A 20,366-nucleotide genomic window follows, 5' to 3' on the forward strand; every position below is an offset into this window, starting at 1 on the left:
GAAAATTACAAATTTTCCAAATAAATTACTGTGAGCTGTTAGTGGTTTATTGTTTATTAGGTAGTGAGTGTATTGATAGTTTTTTGAGGCTTCTGGCCTTTTTTTGTGGCACACTTTCGTGGGAGAAGGAGTTCTGGGTGACAAGGGAACCCCTGGGTTTGCCACTGTAATGGTAACTATTTTTTGTTGGGAGGGCGGGGGGGGGTTCTGGGCAACCAGGAAACCCCCCTGGATTTGCCACTGCACAGGTTATAAATTTATCCACAGGCATAAACCCTTCTCTAGCTCACAAATCAGCCCGTTTATGTCGACATAACCCCGCCCACTAGCCGACATAACCCCGCCCACCAGCCGACATAACCCCGCCCACCAGCCGACATAACCCCGCCCACCAGCCGACATAACCCCGCCCACCAGCCGACATAACCCCGCCCACCCACAGGCGTAAACCCGCCCACCCGTCAAAACCCGCCCACGACGCCGTTGCCGAGGAACGCAACCCTGATAAGTGAGACGTGTAAATTGGTGTCGTCAATTAAATCGTTGTAGCTTGTTGTAAATGTGAACAGTTATTATAATTCCCTGTTTTATTTATCGATGTTTAAAACTCCGTTTAAATGTTAGAAGCAGTTTATCAAGCTATTTAGTGCAGAGAGACAGTTTACAGTTTTCACGTGTGGAGAGAACGGAATGAAGTGAAATAGTGAGGAGAATCCCGTCCGTTAGTAATAAAAATAACAATGTTCATGTTCATGTCCACCTCTCGATTCCTCCTCACCATTAGTTTCACTCCTTAACCCCCCCCCACCCCCACTCCTTCACTCAAAGCCTCCTTTCCCGCTCGACGCTGCGGCCTGGTCATGCCTGTGCTCCGTGGATCGTACCAAGGACCGTCGGCTTTCGGCGATCCCTCCTGGGGGCCTCGTCTCTGTCCCGCCGCGTTCTCCAGCACGCCCGGGCCCGGGCCCGGCGCTCAGCTCGATTGGCGCCGATTGGCCGCCGTAGACCTGGAGAAGGTGGCTCGGGACGTGGACGTGTCCGAGCTACAGGAGCATGTCTCCGTGGTGGCTTACACCGAGCTCGGAAGCGAACGTTGCCAGCACTGTGGACGGCCGTTGGACCCCGCGATGCTGAACTTCATCGGTCTGGCGCAACTCACGGTCCAGTATCTGCTGTACTCCCAGGTACACCCAGGTACACGCAGGTACTCCCAGGTATACGCAGGTACACCCATGTACTCCCAGGTACACCTAGTGACTCCCTGATACACCCAGGTACTTCCAGGTACACCCAGGTACTCCCAGGTATACCCAGGTATACCCAGGTACACCAAGGTACTCCAAGGTATACGCAGGTACTCCCAGATACACCCACGTACTTCCAGGTACACCCAGGTACTCCTAGATACACCCAGGTACTCCCAGGTACACCCAGGTACACCAAGGTACTCCCAGGTACACCCAGGTATATGCAGGTACTCCCAGATACACCCAGGTACTCCCACGTACACCCATGTACTCCCAGGTACACCTAGTGACTCCCAGATACACCCAGGTACTTCCAGGTACTCACAGGTACACCAAGGTACTCCCAGGTACACCCAGGTATACGCAGGTACTCCCAGATACACCCAGGTACTCCCATGTACTCCCAGGTATACCCAGGTACACCAAGGTACTCCCAGATACACCCAGGTACTTCCAGGTACACCCAGGTACTTCCATGTACACCCAGGTACTCCTAGATACACCCAGGTACTCCCAGGTACACCCAAGCTGACTCGCTTCCCTCAACAAAGCACATCTATCGCAGCAAGTACCGTATCAGTACGTTGAGATGTGAGAAAATGGCCGTTTGGTCCATCATGCCCATGCCGTATCCACATCGCAGCACTTCCACGCAATCATTCGGACCCGAGCCAGGCCACTGGTACACAATGACCTTCGCCTTTTGAAAGGTATCGTGTGGTCTTAACGTCTCCATCCCGAATGCAGACGAGACGGCCGGCTTTACGTCCTTTCACCACCTGCAAGGATAGAGTAGTGTACGATGCTGGCTCCGCACCAGAACGGCAGTTTTCATCCACATCTCTCACCGTGCCCTCTTGGCCCCCGTTAGCATCTCTGGACCACCATTGTTTATATTGATAGCATAACGACATTTGTCTCGAGTTTTTGGTAAATGATCGTTCAGGTCACAATTTTCCTTCTGGGTCTTCCATGACCTGCTCCCAGCTCCATTTTACTGTCAATGTATTTAAATAAATAAATAAAAACTCACTTCCTACCACCTCTGTCCTTCCTCATCACCTGGCAGGAATACCTGTCCGCCAGTGTGGAGAAACTCCAAGGAGAGCTGGCACGTGCTCGTGAGGTCGAGTCGACGGTCCGGCAGGCCCTGTCCCAGAAAGAAACCGATCTTCATGGAGTGCGCGAAGAAGCTCGTCGCAGGAAAAAGCTGATTGCCACCCAGCAGATGCTGATCCAGGCTGGAGCCAATCACTACCACAAGGTTTGCCCTCACCCATCGCCATTCCTTGTCTTATTAAAGGATGTTAATGACGCCTCAACCTCAGCTTGTCCATCGTGTCCTCATTTTCTTATTCAAACCCAATTCCTTCCCCACCCGCCCACCCCTGATACTTCGCCCTACCAGTGCCAGCATTGTGACAAGGCTTTTGTGAACTACTCGTACCTGCAAATCCACGTCACACGCCGCCACCCCGAGGTGACCAATGAGGGTGAGTTTGTGTGCTGGGATCGAGGGACAGTCACACGTATCTCCTCAGAGAGATGCGTGTGATGCATTGATATAATTATCGTAATTTTCAAATTTCCAGCACCGACTTCAGCTTGCCGTTACACTGGAGCGATCTGCACCCATTGGCTGATCTCTCCATGACTTGGTGATTTCACGTTCGTTGCTCATCCACGAGGTGTACGGCTCCTGTCTCCTTTTAGAGAAACTTCAGTTGTCAGCTACGCTCTCTGCAATTTGGTCACAATGTTCTCGACTCCTGGTGATGAGTTCTTCCTCTTCTTTTTTATTTTTCTTCTTTTTATTCTTCAGTGTCCCCCCGTAGGTAAGAGTAGGAAATTGTAACCACCTTCTTTTCATTCTTCAGTGCCCCCTGTAGGTGAGAGCAGGAATTTGTAATCTGTTCAGGGTGCTGGTGATAGCTCGCCTACTCTTTGTGAAGGGCACCGTGGGATCTTTAACGTCCATCAACTAATGAAGGCAGATAGAATGCTGAGTTGAATGTCCTTCCCATATATTGATGCTTCACCCTGCCACAGCCTGGTGTTGGCTTTGGTTAGGATGGCAAGCTTTGGATCCTTGGGTCCTGAGTTCAAATCCTGCTCACTGTTGAATTGATACCAGGTGGGGTTAACTCGGCCTGTCATCCTTCCGAGGTCGGCAAAACGAGTGCCAGCATGCTGGTATCCTGCGTCGGAGTGGCGACCCGTCCGGGATTGTGCCCAATAGCCAAGGAGACTGCTTAAGCAGCACCAACGCTCTGCACAGAGTATGGTCCCAATCTCCTCCTCCTGGCCACAGCTGTGACCAGCACTGATTGTGCTGTCTCCGTTTGTACACATCATGATCACCTCTTCTCTCACTGTGCTATGTCTGGTTGTCATGCACACCTGTTCTTGAAAGCCATTTGGCCCATCATGCCTGTATTAAACCAGAGTTCATTGAACACCTTAACCCACAAAGTCTTAAAGAAGGACATGGTTGGGATCTGCGAGCAGCAAATTTGATTGGTCGAGATGATGTAAAATGCCGTAATATTTTGTCCAAGTCCCCGTAAATGGAAGGTTTTTAAAGTGCCAAATGGATGATTTGTGTTCCACAATGTTGAAGTATATAATTCAATGGAAATGAAATAGATTTTATAGGTTGTAGGAGAAGCTTTTTTTCCAGAAATTTACCGCCATCAATGCAGTCTTTTACACCACCTTATTTAGGCCTGGTGGTGGCTTAACAGTTAAGGTGGCTGGCTTAAGATCTTATGGTCTTGAGTTCAAGCCCCTGTTGTGTCCTTGAACTAACACCAGGTGAGTTGACTCAGCCTGTCATCCTTCTGAGGTGGGCAAAATAAGTAGCAGCTTACCAGAAACAGGAGGCACTGCATCGGTGGAGGTGGGTGGGGAGAAATGGGAATGACAGAAGTGTTGCAGGCTCAGAGACATCACTAATGTGTTAAAAATGAATGAAAATGTGTTTATTGTGTGTGTGTGTGGGTTGTGGGTGTGGGCGACAGTGGTTTTAGGGTGAGGAATGCACAAACACCGCCCACACACTATCTCTTGATGAGACTTTCACAGACATCACCATCAAAACACATTCTGCGTACATGATTACCAGTATGTACATTTGTAGTCACTCAAGCCACCTAAAAGTCCTGCCAACACCCCCATACCCCTCTATCTCCATAACATCCAGGTGTCTATATAATTCCCATTTAAACCTATATACTGTTTCTGCTACCACTCCCTTTCCAGGGAGACCATTCCATGCATTAACTACTCTCTGAGTGAAACACCCCTGCTTTACTACCGTCTTAACTCTCCTCTTCTTTCCTCTCAGGCTGTGGCCCTTAGTCCTACCACTGTGTCTACTCTGCTGAATAATTAATCTGCACATATTATGTTTATACCTTTTCATTATCTTAAACATCTCCATCTCACCTCGTAACCAGCTCTTTTCTAAAAAGGACATTCCGCAGTCTTCAGTGTGACTCGCTTCAGAGCACTGCCGAGTGACCTCGACAAGACCTTCGACACCTTGTAACGATCTCACGTTCCGTAAATCTATGAACCATATTGGAAATCTTTGTCTTGTTCTGTGCGCAAATTGCGATTTTTGCCCCGGAGACTTGCATGCTCTCCATGGGCGGGCATGCAATGAATAAGTCAAGTGACTCCATGACCTTCCATTGCTATGTCACACACAGCACAACAATGAAGCAACACCGAAGTACCTGGAGATGAAATCCGTGATCAAAATTCAGCAGCTTTATCAAAAACACTTCTCAGTGAGGGATGCACCCAGCAAGAACTGTATTCTTCACAATGTCAAGGAGTTTCAGAAAGAAGGCACTGTTCATAATGTCAAGAAATCCGATAGAAAGAAGACTGGGTGTTCAGAAGATAACAGTGAGGAGGTGAGACAATCCGTCATTCAAAGTCCAAGGGGATCCTCTCGCCAGTGCTCACAAGAGATTGATCTTTTGCACATTACTGTGTTTGGGATCCGAAGGCAGGAAATGAAACTTTATTCATACAAAGTGCACATCAAACACACTCTCACGGACACTAACAAGTCAGGGTAATCTCCTTCAAGACAGAGACCAGAGCACATCTGGTCTCACCATTCCCCAGACCTCAACCCGCTGGACTTCTTTCTGTGGGGCTACGTGAAGGACAATGCTTACAAAAACAATCCTCGTAACACGCAGCGGCTCGAGGGAGCTATTGAAGAGTGTGTACGATCCATATAATGTCTGACATGCAAGAGGGTGACAAAGATCTTTGCTGTCAGAGTGTACGCTTACCTGGCATGCCATGGAGGTCACATCGAACAAGTCAGCCATGCCACTTCAGTATTGTGCATTCATGCCGCCCCACACCAGTCTATTATTGTAAATTAAAGTGCCAAAAAAAAAATCTCCCAAGTCTCTACTTTATTATGGGTGATTGTTAATTTTGCATCTTGTATACCTTTTTCAAAATAAAGCATTGAAATAGTACCAAGACCTTTGACATGACAGTAGCAGACCTAACAATGTATCTTACCAACTAACAGTTGATACGGATACACTTATTGCCAGAGAAAACGAGGATCTGCTGACATTTAAACTGTTCGCCTTATATCAGAGTAAAATAAGTATTGATGGTCTTTTGTTACCATGTAGATGACAAATGGAGGACCAGGTTGAATTGAGGAACCACTGGGGCAATGGACCTGATCAATACACAGCCCACGTGCGGTCTGCTGGTGCAATCGAGTCATTGAAAATCCAAAGATGGCCAAGCTTTTGACACCACGGCCATCCACGTCCCATGTATCTCATATATCCCAAATTCCCTCCCATTTCCTTATTCCATTCTCCTCTCTCAGCAGTATACAGGCGTGGTTCCCCAAGGAGTGGGGCAATCACCAGCCGTATGCATGAATAAATTTCATCCACACATTTGCCTTCTCTCCACGTTCTCTTACATCCTCTTTTCTTTACCTTTCCCCCATTCCATCTTTTTGATTTTCAATCCACCCCTTACGAAGCCCTGGTCATCCAGCATGTGTACTTCATGCGATATCAGCTGTTGTCATTTGCTCTCCGTTTGCGTACCGATGGTTGTGGTGGTGAGGATGACTGACGAATTGCATAACGTGATTTTTCTTGTATGACATGCACCATATTTGAAGCATCACATGCAGTTTTGCTCTTCTCCACAAGATCAAGGGTCATGGAAGAGTGAGGTGATGGAAAGTATGAAGACATGTGGGCAGTGGGGCAAAAGCTGGACAAAACAAGGGAATGAATGAACGGAGAAAGAGAGAGGGACAGAGGGCCAACAGCCTGAAAGTAAAATGGTTGGGTTGGGAAGGATTGAAGGGGATAATAAATATGTGTGGGAATAGGGGGATGATATGAGATTGCTTGCTTGAAGCCCTGGAGGGATAAAGTGGGATAGGACGGCCTCTGGAAGGAGGTTCCACTTTCAGGGGAAAAGACGAAGAAAATAATCCATCTGAGAAGTTGGCCTGTACTTTGAGAGTTTAACCAGGGGGTTGTGGGGAGTGAGTGAGTTAGTGAGTGGGTGGGGAGAGGGGAGGCGTGGAGGAGTTGTTGAAAAATAGCGTGCATATTGGAGGAGTTATGGAGGGTCTGTGCAGAGAGAGAGACAGAGACAGACAGTCTGGAGGAGAGGCAGTTAATATCCCGATAGGCCACCGACGTGATTTGAAGCGTATTTTAAAACATTTTGGGGGTTTTAGTAAATTGAGTGATGAAGAATCTGTGGCTCTTTGGTGCCAGGCAGCTTTCATAGCTTCTAACAAGCATCACAGACTTCTCACACTGTCTGATTTCCATCTTATTTGCTTTTGTCAAAGTTGGTTAATTAGAAAGTTTTCTTCTTTCATTCGTCATGGTACCATGATGATGCTGGCCAAAGCTGTTCACCAGTCGTTTCGTACAAATGGGAAAATTTTGAAAATAAAACAAGTCTTCTTTTGATTGAATATTTTTTGTCGATTTAAAAAAAGATTCTAAACAAAGGTTCAGGCAGGTGTATAATTATTTATTTCTGGCTTTAAAAAAAACCCACTTCCTACAAGCTTTTCATTTGAAATAGCATTGTGATGCCGTTTGAAAGTGGACCTTTTGACAATCGTTCATTGACGACATTTATGCCGCTCCGTGTGTGATGAGACAGAACGATCACGGAAGATGGAGACCCAGAGTCTGGCGGACCAGTTGGCGGAGCTGAAGCAGGAGCTGCAAGCAACGCAAACGACACTGCAGGCTGAGAGGGAGGCTCAAAGGGAATTACGTGCCCAGGTTATCAGGGAGATAAGGATCCGGAAGCTTTTTGAACAGGATATAGTATTGAAGGGTAGAGGTAGTAGTTACTTGGGGATTATTGACAGTGTGTGAACAACACCATTTTAGTATACAGTGCAAAGTGATGGAATCTCCTGTTATGATGCCGAAGAACAAAGGCTGTTGCTCTCGCAATGGTGGCCTCTCTATTTTACATCCAACCTCTCCTCCAACATTATTTAGTGTCATCGGCCATCCTTCTTTGTTATGTTTTCTACTTCGATTACTCCGACTCATCCATTCCTCTTGCAGATTACTGTGTTTTCTCCCTTCCTCTTCTCACCTCTTTTCCTGTTCATTCACCCCCCTACCCCACCTCCCTGCTTGAGTCCAAATGTGGCCCCACTGGCCCTCTGTTCTTATGGTGTCATTTCACCTTGTGTCCCCCCATCCTTCCATGAGTCTTGATCTTGCAGATACAAAAGTGATGAGTGACAAAGTGTGAAATATTGACATTCATTTTGCAGTAAGTCATTACATTGTCCACCTACCTCCTACCTTTCTCACGCATTTGCAGCACCTGCCTTCTGATTGCATCAGCTCTAACCATGACACTGATGAAGGTGTCCAGGCAGATTAAGGTAGTAATTTAGAATGTGGACACGAGGCCCTTGCACAATGACCTCCTGTTTTTGGAAATGCACCTTGGATCTTTAACATCCACTCAAGCAAATGCCAGCAGATGGCACAGGAGACTTACCAACCCCTCTGGAGAGTGGTATATTCTTTGATGCAATCCTCTGCCTGTAAAGCACCTGGGTGACTTTATATTTGGGTTGGGTACATAGACTCCTATAGAGAAGGACTGGAACGTCACGATCTCGGGGCTTGTAACTTGAGTCTGAAGGATTAACTTGAGTCCGGGGCGAAAATGACTTCTAGAAGGGCTAGAGACATGATCTCCGGATCCATATAGGGGTTTTTGAGGACGGCGAGTTCAATAGTGTCATTTTCAACACCACCTGAGGTCATCTTCAAGGTCAAAAGGTCATATTTCAAGGTCAAATTACTGAATTTTTGGTATGTTTTACCTGTTTTTGTGTCTAAGTCATAGAGGAAAACTTTTGTAAAGTCTATGACAAAACATGACATTGTGCATCTACTGCACCTACTTGCTGATTTCTATCATCGTTAACTAATGTATGTTTTGTTTGTTTCTCTTTCAGAAACTGTCCAGCTGGTGATCTCATAGGATATTTGTGTTGTTTCCTGCTTTGGTGACAATATGCCACGTCGTTGCAGCTGCTTTGGTTGTAGAGGAAACTATGATGGGACGCCTTATGTAAAGGTCATATCCTTCCCAAAAGATCCTGAGGAGAAGGAGAGATGGATATTGGCAATGCCAAATGAGAATGAAAGCTTGAGGTGCTTAAAGGAGATATATATTTGTGAGACATTTCAATTGTGATTGGGTGTCAGTTAGGGGTGGCAAACGACCCAAAGAACCCCCATCAATATTTCCTGGAGTACCGAAATCAGCTTTGAAGCAGGTGACCTCAGCCCCACGCCTAACATCATCTTCTACGTCAGAATCAAGAGCTAAGAAGATGCAGGCAGCTGATGAGGCTGCAGACAGTATCCAAGATTTCGACCACTTCTGTGCTAAATTAAGCTCCTATTTTCCTGGCTTTAACGTCATAAAAGACCAGGAAAATCTTTACCTATCAAGAACTGATGCTGCTGGACAAACTGTCAAGCAGTTCTTTCATTTCCAACAAGTTCACTCACCTTTTGGATTTCTATTCTTGAATAGAGTTGAGAAAGATGGCATTGAGGTGGCCAAACGACTTTTTCCTTTGCAGAAGAACAGCCTGCTCTCAAAATGGTCCCAGGTTAGATCCATAACTGACCAGGTAAACATCTATGAATGCACAAGCAAGGAAATTCTTCAGCTTGTAATAAGCCAGCTCTGTTTGATGACTGAGGCACACGAGCTTCCTCATTTCACCTTCCTTCTGTCGCAGCTGCATCTTATGTTCAAACCTCTTGATCGTCGCCGATTTGAGACTGATACTATGATTTTCGCAATTCAGCTTCACAACATATCACCCAGTGCATACAAAATGATTCGTCGATCTGGCTTAATCATTCTACCATCAACAAAAAAGGTAAAACAGATGCTTGCTAGTAGTCAGCAGGTCTCCAACCTCAAAACCTTGTTCGACCAGCTTAAACCACAGCAGCGTTTGGTCAATTTAATGTTTGACGAGGTAAAGCTGGTCGAGACATTGCGATTTTCTGGAGGGCATGTTGTAGGATATGCTCAAAATGCAGCAGCGGGTGGTGAACACGAAATGCTTGCTTCACATGCTATGGTTGTTGAAGTTGCCTGCCATTTCGGTGGTCCACGCTATATTCTACGCATTTTGCCCTGCAAAAAACTAACTGCCGATCAGCTGAAGGAACTCCTTATCGAAGCTGCATCAGCTGTAGTTGGTGCTGGCGGTACTGTGATTTCTTTGATATGTGACAATTGCAATACCAACCACAGTATTTATTCAAAACTTGGAGGACCAGGAAGTTTCCAAGTGCTGTCAATTCAAGAGCAATCTATGTTCTTAGTGTACGACTACGTGCACATCTTCAAAAATGTTCGCAACAACTGGATTACTGTTGATGGCAAGACACTCTCATTTGTCGAAGATGGTAATGAGTACAAAGCTTACTGGAGTAATATTCAGAAGGTTTATGAGATCGACTGGGCTACTCCTATTCGCTTAACCAAGCCGACGCACACCGCTGTTTTCCCCAAGCCCCTTCAGCACGAGAGCATACCATTGGTATGCCAAGTGTTCAATGACAAGGCTGTCGCTGTTTTAAAGACCTTTAAGGATTCACTGGGCATCAGCGAAGGCACAATCATCCTCACCCAGATAATGAGTGAGTGGTTCAAGATGATGAACATGAAAGACCGTTTCTCAGCTATCCATCTGCGCGACGAATCCAGACAGCCTTGGACAGCAGACTGTACAAGTTTCACTAGGCTGGAGCAGGCCTGCCAAATTATATCTACCTGCGCATGGCAAGGAGGTGGTGGTCGTAAGCTGAAGCTAACTCAGCAAACTGCTGAAGCCTTCACTGTGTCCACACGTAATAATGTGGATGCTGCCAAATTGCTTCTGGCAGAGAAAGACTTTGACTACGTTCTTCCTGCTATATTTGCAGATGAAGCCTTGGAAAAGTTTTTCGGCCAAGCCAGGCAAAGAAGCGGTGGAAACCTCTACATTGACGTAGTTGACATTATGGCTGCAGCTAAAAATGTAAATTTGCAAACACTCATTAAGCATGACATTATGCCCGAATCTAGCTCTCGTGATTGATTGCGACAAGAACTGTACAACTTCCATAAATCCAGATGAGCGAAGTGAACTCATTGACGAGATTACTCCTCAAGACACTCAGGATCTCTTGGGGTCTGACGATGCCCTTAAGCATAAAGTAGTTTATTTGGCCAGACACCTTGTTCATAAATATGGCAATAGCACTAGTATGGAGGAGATCATTGATGATGAAGATGGTAACGAGGTGTCATCTGAGTTTCTAGATAATTTGAATAGAGGTGGATTGAGTGTGCCGACTATGTCAACCGTCTTTTTTGTACATAATGCCTATAATTTGTATGACGACTAAAATGCGTTGCCGATTTCATTTTGCTGAGCTGTTATCCTCTGAAGATGCACCTTTAGCTAGTAGTAATGCTGCATGTTCTACTTTAGCTAACTTTCTATTGAAAGCTCATGTCTTCAATGTAAGTGACAAAGAAAAAGCTTTGGGATGCCTCAGGAGGCAAGAAAAGCTCTCCAACTAGTGATAGACATAGACATAGACATAGTTGTAATAGGTATAGTGTTGTGACATGCATATAAGGTTTATGTAATACGATACATGACAATAAATATCAAAGTTTGACAGCTCTACACACTTGCATCTTATTACAATCAGCCATCTCTCACCGTTTATGAGTTAGACACAAAAATGGGCAAAAAATACCAAAATTCAGTAATTTGACCTTGAAATATGACCTTTTGACCTTGAAGATGACCTTAGGTGGTGTGGAAAATTACAATATTGAACTCGCCGTCCTCAAAACCAATATATGGATCCCGAGATCGTGTCTCTCGCCCTTCTCGAAGTCATTTTAGCCCCGGACTCAAGTTAATCCTTCAGACTCGAGTTACAAACCCCGAGCATGGGAGGTTCCAGTCCTTATCTATAGGAGTCTCTGGTTGGGTATCAAACCTAAAACAACACGTCTCGCATGGAGTGGTGCTTCCTGTGACCTATCCTGTCTACCCTCTTGTCCTGATGCTTACTGTATGTTGTTTTCCAGGAGCGAGCTGAACAGCTACGTGTCGAGGAAGAAAGACGCAAGGAATTGGAAACCTGGCGAGAGACAGAATGCGAGCGTTTTGCAGCCGAGGTACGCGATGTTCACGCTTCACTAGAACAGGAGCTCCAGCAGGTCATTGCTCACAATGCAACTCTAGAGGGGGTAAGAATGTGGATAAGCAAAAAGCTGTAAAGCCAATTCAAAATCCTCCCCACTGTGTTCTTGCGTGCAAGTGTAAATGTAAGAGCTTGCTTCAACAGAAAGTACAAGAACTGTCGGTTCCAAAATCTAACCTGGGGATGCTGCGAGATGATGAAGAAGAGACGAAGATTAAGAAGAAGCTATGGCAGATAAAGAAGAAGGTATGCCTGTGTACCCATTTCAGCAAAGATTGCATTGTAGTTTGTGCAGAGAAAGGTCAGACAGTCAAAGCAGGTATAGTAGAGTGGTGTGTGTGTGTGTGTGTGTGTGTGTGTGTGTGTGTGTGTGTGTGTGTGTGTGTGTGTATGTGTGTGTGTCGTTGGTTGTTAACTCCATTTTGTGGGTTTCAGAAGGTGTAACGGAGCCTTCCCAGGTCTCAAAATATTCACCTTCATTACTGTGTGTATAAATAAATATGTGTGTGTATATAATATGTCACATATAATATGGTGTGTGTGGATAAATAAATATGTGTATATAAGATGTTGTGTGTGTGTGTGTGTGTGTGTGTGTGTGTGTGTGTGTGTGTGTGTGTGTGTGTGTGTGTGTGTGTGTGTGTGTGTGTGTGTGTGTGTCGGTTGTTAACTCCATATGCAGGTTTCAGAAGGTGGAACGGAGCCTTCCCAGGTCTCAAAGTATTTACCTTCATTAGTGTGTGTATAAATAAATATGTGTGTATATAATATTGTTGCGGAAATGGCCCTTAGTGTGTTACTAAATATAGGATTAGCCCAGATCCCCCATTAAATGCATGTTTAGCCAGGTTGTTCGGTAAATGGATGCTACATGTGTGTCGGGAGGTGTAAGAGGCTGTTCATTGTTGGTACATTGATGGTGGACCGAGAGGTTCTTTTTCTTCCTTCCTCTCTCCGGACAATAGACTCCGCCCCGCGTGCTGAGAGGGGGAGTGGCCTAGAGAGGGAAGTGAAATTGAAGGGAGGAGTTTGTCGGCTTCGTAAAGGGGCGCGCCCCAAAAATAAAAGGTGGTAAAACTGACAGCACTGGGTTGGGCAGTCCGTTTTTGAGGCGAGCGTGCGCCGGGAAGACGGTGGTGAAACTGAGCGCCGGTGTGGCACGATCGGCTGAATAGGGCTGGCTGTGTGTCAGCAGTCGCCTTTGAGGCGAGCGAGGGCCGAAAAGGAGAAGTGAAACTGAAGAAGTAAAACTGCAGTGGGCTTTGAGGCGAGCGAGAAAAGGAAAGGCAGTGGTGAATCGGCCGGGAGAGAAAACTGGACCTGAGCGCGCCGAGTCTGCCCTTGGCTGGATGAGAAACGACTGGTGGGGGTCGTGATCTGCTGTGTAGGGGACGGCTGAGTCTGTCTGCGATCTGCTTCGTGAAGGAGGCAGGAGAAACGACGACAGGCTGCCTGCACATCGAGTTGGCGATCGACTTTCATGAGAAGGTCCTCGACACGTTTGTCGATCCGCCTGTGGAGCCCAACACCTCGATTTGGCCTGGTCTGGTGAACAGGCCACGCCTGGACTTGTATGCTGGACCTTGTGCGAAACCAGCTGAAACCCACCATCGATCTGACAGTCTTGTGCCGTCGACCTTATGCGGGGTCAGAACGCGCGGAGGCCGCGTGCGTGGGTGTTGTGACAAAAGGAGGACAAGCGCTATCTTGCCATGCGGCGTGTTTGAGCTTGGGCGCTCAAATCCGTGGACATCGGCTTGTCACGAGCCACATTCGTGCCTTTATCACTTTCCTCTCATCCATGAAACATCACTAAGTACTCTGTGTCTTGTCTGTATGCTGTGCATGTCTTGTTTGCATGTCGTCTTAGGTTTATCTCGTTAGAGTTCCCTCCGAAACCCGTAATCCGTAGCTCCCTAGTTAAGAACGGGTTATAGATTAATTATAACATTGTCGTGAATGCTTTGCTTGTGTCGTGTTCCCTGATGTCCCCAATAAATCTGGCTGATTCGTATGAAGTTGCCGCTTTGAATTAATTTGTGCTGCATCGAGGAACGATCAGCTCGATTTGGATATAAAAACGAAAATAGTTACAGACTGGTAGACTCCGCTCGGTCTCTGATATTTCCAGTCTGTAGCCGGGGTGTATTTCCCCAGCTGGCAAGGTACAGGTGTATTTTGGTATCGTGGTTCGAGACGCGTAACCCAAGAATTGTGCTGAACCAGCCGGCGTTATAACCCCAGAGACGGCAGTGGTTAGGGTGTCGCCGAATCTGTAACATTTGGCTGTCGAGAGTAGGATGCGAAAACCCAAACTGGTTACGCACAGTGATTGACGCACTCGTCCGAAATTCCCGCCACCGCCGAAACCGTAACAATATGTATAATATGTCATGTGTGTGTGTGTGTGTGTGTGTGTGTGTGTGTGTGTGTGTGTGTGTGTGTGTGTGTGTCTGTGTGTGTGTGTGTCTGTGTGTGTGTGTGTGTGTGTGTGTGTATGTGTGTGTGTGTGTGTGTGTGTGTGTGTGTGTGTTAAATCATCTAGGCTAATGAGGAAAGTCTGATTTAGTAATGTTGCATTGTTGGGTTGACTGACTGCATGGATGCAACTGAGGTTGCGGATCTGCTGATCTACATGCCTGGTGTTAGCTTAATGGTTTGGGTGGTGGGCTTTGAATCCTCGAATCCTGAGTTCAAATCCTGCTCAGGTGTTGAATTAATACCAGGTGGGGTTGACGCTGCCTGTCACTATTCTGAGGTCGGCAAAATGAGTGACAGCTTGCTGGTATCCTGTGTTGGAGTGGCGACCTATCTAGGATTGTGTCCAGTTGCAAAGGAGACTGCTTTGGCACCACCATGCTCTGCACAGAGTTGTGTGTGTGTGTGTGTGTGTGTGTGTGTGTGTGTGTGTGTGTGTGTGTGTGTGTGTGTGTGTGTGTGTGTGTGTGTGTGTGTGTGTGTGTGTGTGTGTGTGTGTGTGTGTGTGTGTGTGTGTGTGTGAGATTTAATTGTTAAGAACGAAAAAACGAGGTGTGTGTGTGCGTGCTTGCTTCGTAGCAAATGTTATTCCCCCCTTTTAATGCTCATCTAATGCCACTCCCCCCTTCTAAGGCTTTTGCTCCAAGGCTAGAAGGTTACATGTTGAGTATTAAACAAATCTTTAAATTACTCAAACTGTTTCACATAAGTTTTAACTGCAAAGTTGTGTTTGCTTGGTGTATTCCACAAATAAAAATGGGTACCTCTTTAAGGGACACCTTGTGCATCAGATTTTCTCTTACGTTGTCATTTCTGCTTTGTCTGTTTCAGGAAGCAGACATGTTTGATCAGATGCAGGAGATGCAACGCATCCATGACAAGGAGATGCAAGAAGTGAGTGCCTGCAGCTCTTGCTCGCACTATTGTGAGGGAATTGCTTTGTATTTTATTTTTCACACGATGATCAATGATCACGTTTTTGTCTGTTGTAAAGACATGATGCCATTGAAACGATGTGATGTAATGAAAAGGCCATACGTCGATTCGACCTTCATCAGGGCAGAGACGGATGAGCAGTATTGGGTGGTGTCAATGTCATGTGGTTTTTAGGAGTGCTAACTTTACGGAAGAACAGAACAGCTACATTAGGAGCAAGTTTCCATCAAAAAGCTCCTTTTCTTTCTTGTTTTTGATTTTTATTGTGCTTTCAATCAATTGTTCTTTGACTTTACCTGACATTGTGGTGTAGTTGTTTTATTCGAATGTCATGATATATATGTGTGTGTGTGTATATATATATATATATATATATATATATATATATATATATATATATATATATATATATATATATATATATAGATATCTTCTTGTTCTTCTTCTTTCGGCTGCTCCCGTTCGGGGTCGCCACAGCGGATAATCCATATGATCCCCATAGTGATTTGGCACATGTTTTACGCCGGATGCCCTTCCTGACGCAACCCTGGTCGCCTCTTACGACACAGGGATATGGTACACCTATTTTAACCGGGGTATACACCGGCCCATTATACTGGTACTCATTTCGCCGACCTCGGAAGGATGACAGGCTGAGTGAACCCCCTGGTGTATTAATTCAGTGGCTCAACGGGGCTTGAACTCAGGACCTTTTGGATCCCAAGCCGCTGCCCTCACCACTGCGCCAACACCAGGAGATATGTATGTATGTATGTATGTATGTATGTATGTATGTATGTATGTATGTATGTATGTATGTATGTATGTATATATATATATATATATATATATATATATATATATATATGTATATGTGTATGTATATATATATATATATATATATATATATATATATATATATATATATATATATGTATGTATATGTGTATGTATATATATATATATATATATATATATATATATGTATATATATGTGTATGTATATATATATATATATATATATATATGTGTATGTATATATATACATATATATATATATGTGTATATATATATATATATATATATATATATATATATATATATGTATATATATATATATGTATATATATATATATGTATATATATATATATGTATATATATATATATGTATATATATATATATGTATATATATATATATATATATATGTATGTATATATATATATATATATATATATATATATATATATATATATATATATATATGTATATGTTTTTGTGGATTCTCACCACTCCGGCGTGCAAGTGATCGCTTTTAACTAATCGCGGTCGCGCGCCCACTGACCGCGGCAATCCAGTCGCAGCTTTCGGATCAACACCGAAATCCAGCTCCGGGTGTGTTTTTAATCACACCGTAAATCAGCCAACTATTCTGTCCGCGTGCGACAGGGTCCGATCGCCGAATTGTCGATTTACCTAATTATGTGTGCAGACAGAATGCCGGGGATTTACACCTCAACGGGACCTGCTTGGAAACGAGCCGCTTAGGCTGCTCGCTCCGTTTGCGATTTGCCGAGCGGTGTATATCGCCAAGCCCCGCCGGATCCGATTACTTTATCGGCTTTTTAAAAGCCCGCTAATATCCCGAATGCAATACGGCAGCTCAATTAAGGGAAAGGACGCAACAAACAGGTGGACATTCAAACAATGACCTTTATTTATACATGTATTCAAGCATTGAATGGGGGAATGGGGACAGGACACGAGCAGACCAAAGAGTACAACCGTTCTATTATTATTTACACTATCACTTGACAGTTCGACTTAAGGACCTTGCGCCACAACGTTCATTCAAAGAAGAACCCCAGGAAAGAAAAGGGTAAGAATAGGGCCCGCAGGCCTTTAATGTTCCTCGGAGCCGGGATGACTGCAAGAGACTGTGCAGGCTACCTTGTCGCCCTGGAGACGACTCGATGGGTTCTGGTTCGGTGGCCCTGCCCGCACTCCGCTGAACTCCACCCGTGCCTTCAACGGCGATTCGGCTGGCGACTCCTCTCCGGCTCCACTGGCGCCTCCGTCGACCAAAGAGAGAGACCAAGCAGAGGGACTCCCTTTCCCCTCGCTGACAGACTCCGCTGCCAGACTTCACAGCGAACCCAAACCGACTGCAACTCGACTCCGCTCCCAGCCTTCACGGCGAACCCAGACCGATTGCAACTCGACTCCGCTCCCAGCCTTCACGGCGAACCCAGACTGACTGCAACTCGACTCCGCTCCCAGCCTTCATGGCGAACCCAGACCGACCAACTCCACTCCGCTCCCAGCCTTCATGGCGAACCCAGACCGACCAACTCCACTCCGCTCCCAGCCTTCATGGCGAACCCAGACCGATTGCAACTCGACTCCGCTCCCAGCCTTCACGGCGAACCCATCCCGACTGCAACTCGACTCCGCTCCCAGCCTTCACGGCGAACCCAGACCGACTGCAACTCCACTCCGCTCCCAGCCTTCATGGCGAACCCAGACTGACTGCAACTCCACGGCGAACCATGATCGACCCTTGGCGTCTTCAGCCTGGCCTTTTTATCGCCCTGGCGCCTTGCCCCTCCCTTCACGGCGCGCGGGGGGGAGGGGGGTGACATTCCAGGGGGGTTCAGCGCAGCTCCTCTTGATGCTCTTTTGCCCCAATCACGGACATTCTTTTCTTTCGCCCTTTTGAGGGAAAATTCCAACAGAGCTCGGCTGGGGTTAGTTGTTGTTTCCCAACCGTCAATCCTGTTTACCCGTTCTGATGGATATCGGGTCAGGAGTTGTTGAGATGTTGTTGTTGCAGTGTGGTTCGCGCTGTGGTGGGGATGGCGTGGTTGTTGAGAGGCGGTTGTGGTTAGCGCTGTGGTGGGGATGGCGTGGTTGTTGAGAGGTGCTTGTGGTTGTTCAGATGTGCTTGTTCTAAATAAAGACAGCAAAAGAATAATGGCTGACTCAAAGATCACAGCCCGGTTACACGAATAATTGCCCGTTAAACATGGGTGGGGAAATGTAATCTGAACACACACTTATCGACATAACTGATCTCTGGGAAGCCTGAATGGTGTTCTGTGAATTTCCACAACCATAACACTATATATATATATTGTCAGGTTGATATATATATATATATATATATATATATATATATATATATATATATATATATTGATATGTCACTATATATATTGATGTCAGGTCAGATTCGATCTGTGACCTGCTACAGGTACCATGTAAACCTGTACTAACCTGTTCCATGGTCGGGTTGTCGGCGACTAAACCGTCTCCCCCACCAGGTTTTCTGGTGAGGAAGGTGTTTGGATATGGACACCCAGCAGGATTAAAAACAAAACCTGTCAAAGGGCGGAGGAGCTCCTTGTGAGCCAACGGCCATCCATATCTAGTGCCCAACTGTGTCTGCGGACGTCCTCCTGCAGTTGGGTCACTTCTTATTAGGAGGTTGGTGGCAGGATTTGCACTCCGGCCACCGTAAAACCCTTCATTCCGCAAAACGCAAAAACGCAAAAAAATCTGAAAACCCACTCCGTGGGAGTACCTCCTGTGCAGCTTCCCTTCGCAGAGCAGCTCACCGGATGACGGGATTGGGGCAAAGCCTTCGGTACCCCCAATCTTTGATAGGAGGGAAACCACGGGGTAACATCCCTGGGTCAGATTGCGGGAGAGTGTGTCGGAGTGGTGCTGAGGTGTCGTCCACCAGACGGCGGTCTCCTTGGGCTAACCTGAGGCGGTCCCTTCGGGTGGGTGCCTGGAATGTCCTATCCCTAAGAGAGGATGATCACCAGTCTCTGTTATCATCTGAGCTCAAGCGTTTGGACATCGGGATTGCAGCTCTCTCTGAGGTTCGGAGACCGGATTGCGGCGAGATAATGGTGGGTGGTTACACCTACTATTGGTCTGGTCGCTCTGATGGTTACCATACCCAAGGAGTTGCTGTAGCTGTGTCCAATAAGCTGACCCCAATGATAATTGAGGTAACACCGGTCAACGAGCGTATTATGAGATTAAGGATTCGTCACTCCTTAGGTGTCATTTCCCTGGTCTCTGTTTATGCTCCGACTGAGGCGAGTGATCTCACCGTGAAGGATGCATTCTACGCCACGCTCGAGTCTGTGGTTGATCAGTGCCCCAAACGAGATACACTTCTCGTCTTGGGGGATTTCAATGCATCGACTGGAACTGATAGGGATGGTTATGAGATGTGTGTTGGTCCCCATGGGTCAGGAACTATGAACCAGAATAGCACTAAGTTCCTTGACTTTGCAAGAAGTCATGGACTTAGGGTGGCTGGTTCATGGATTCAACGCCCACAAGCTCATCGCTGGACTTGGTATTCCAACGCTGGCGGTGTGGCAAAGGAGATTGACCATGTCCTCATTGACGGTCGTTGGAGGATGATCCAGAACTGCAGGGTCTACCGGAGTGCTCAGTTCCTCAATACTGACCACAGGCTTGTTGTAGCAACTCTAAAGCTGCACCTTAAATCCTGGAGAATGGTACCATCCCAGCCGAGGCTGGATGTTGCCAAGCTCAGGGATGAGAGAGTAGCTGAGGAGTTTGCGAACAGGCTGAGTGGACACTTGGGGGGACTGGGTGCTTTGGGGGGTCCTGAAGAGTTGTGGAGCGCCTTCAAGACCACCGTCCTTGATGTTGCCGGTGGATGCCTTGGAGCTCACCGCAGGGCAAAGAAGAATTTTGTCTCTCAAGGGACACTGGATACCATTGACCAGAGTCGCAGGGCCAGGCTGAATGGCAGAGCTGAGCTGTTCAGGGAGCTGAGGCGTAAAACTGTACGTGCACTGAGGGTGGACAAGGAGGCCTATGTACGAGGAATCTGTGAGGGGGTAGA

At 46.3% G+C, this 20,366-nt stretch overlaps 1 protein-coding gene across 2 annotated transcripts in view; it reads left to right on the top strand.

Annotated features, from left to right (window-relative positions):
- Positions 1–221: 221 nt before the first annotated feature.
- Positions 222–20,366, top strand: part of LOC147009506 (uncharacterized) — a 78,870-nt gene continuing 58,725 nt past the window's right edge. Inside the window, exons 1-8 of one of the 2 annotated variants that reach the window (XM_085861410.1) lie at positions 225–508; positions 829–1,184; positions 2,317–2,511; positions 2,656–2,740; positions 7,446–7,570; positions 11,943–12,104; positions 12,203–12,304; positions 15,368–15,430. In XM_085861410.1, coding sequence (XP_085717536.1) covers positions 861–1,184; positions 2,317–2,511; positions 2,656–2,740; positions 7,446–7,570; positions 11,943–12,104; positions 12,203–12,304; positions 15,368–15,430 — 1,056 coding nt within the window. In that variant the 5' untranslated portion in view covers positions 225–508; positions 829–860. Of the gene's footprint in view, positions 509–828; positions 1,185–2,316; positions 2,512–2,655; positions 2,741–7,445; positions 7,571–11,942; positions 12,105–12,202; positions 12,305–15,367; positions 15,431–20,366 lie in introns of both variants that reach the window. The other variant, XM_085861411.1, reaches the window with a different exon arrangement.

Source organism: Eptatretus burgeri, chromosome 17 (assembly GCF_056783735.1).
Source record: "Eptatretus burgeri isolate ZD-2024b chromosome 17, Ebu_testis_v1, whole genome shotgun sequence".
Classification (NCBI taxonomy): Eukaryota; Metazoa; Chordata; class Myxini; order Myxiniformes; family Myxinidae; genus Eptatretus; species Eptatretus burgeri.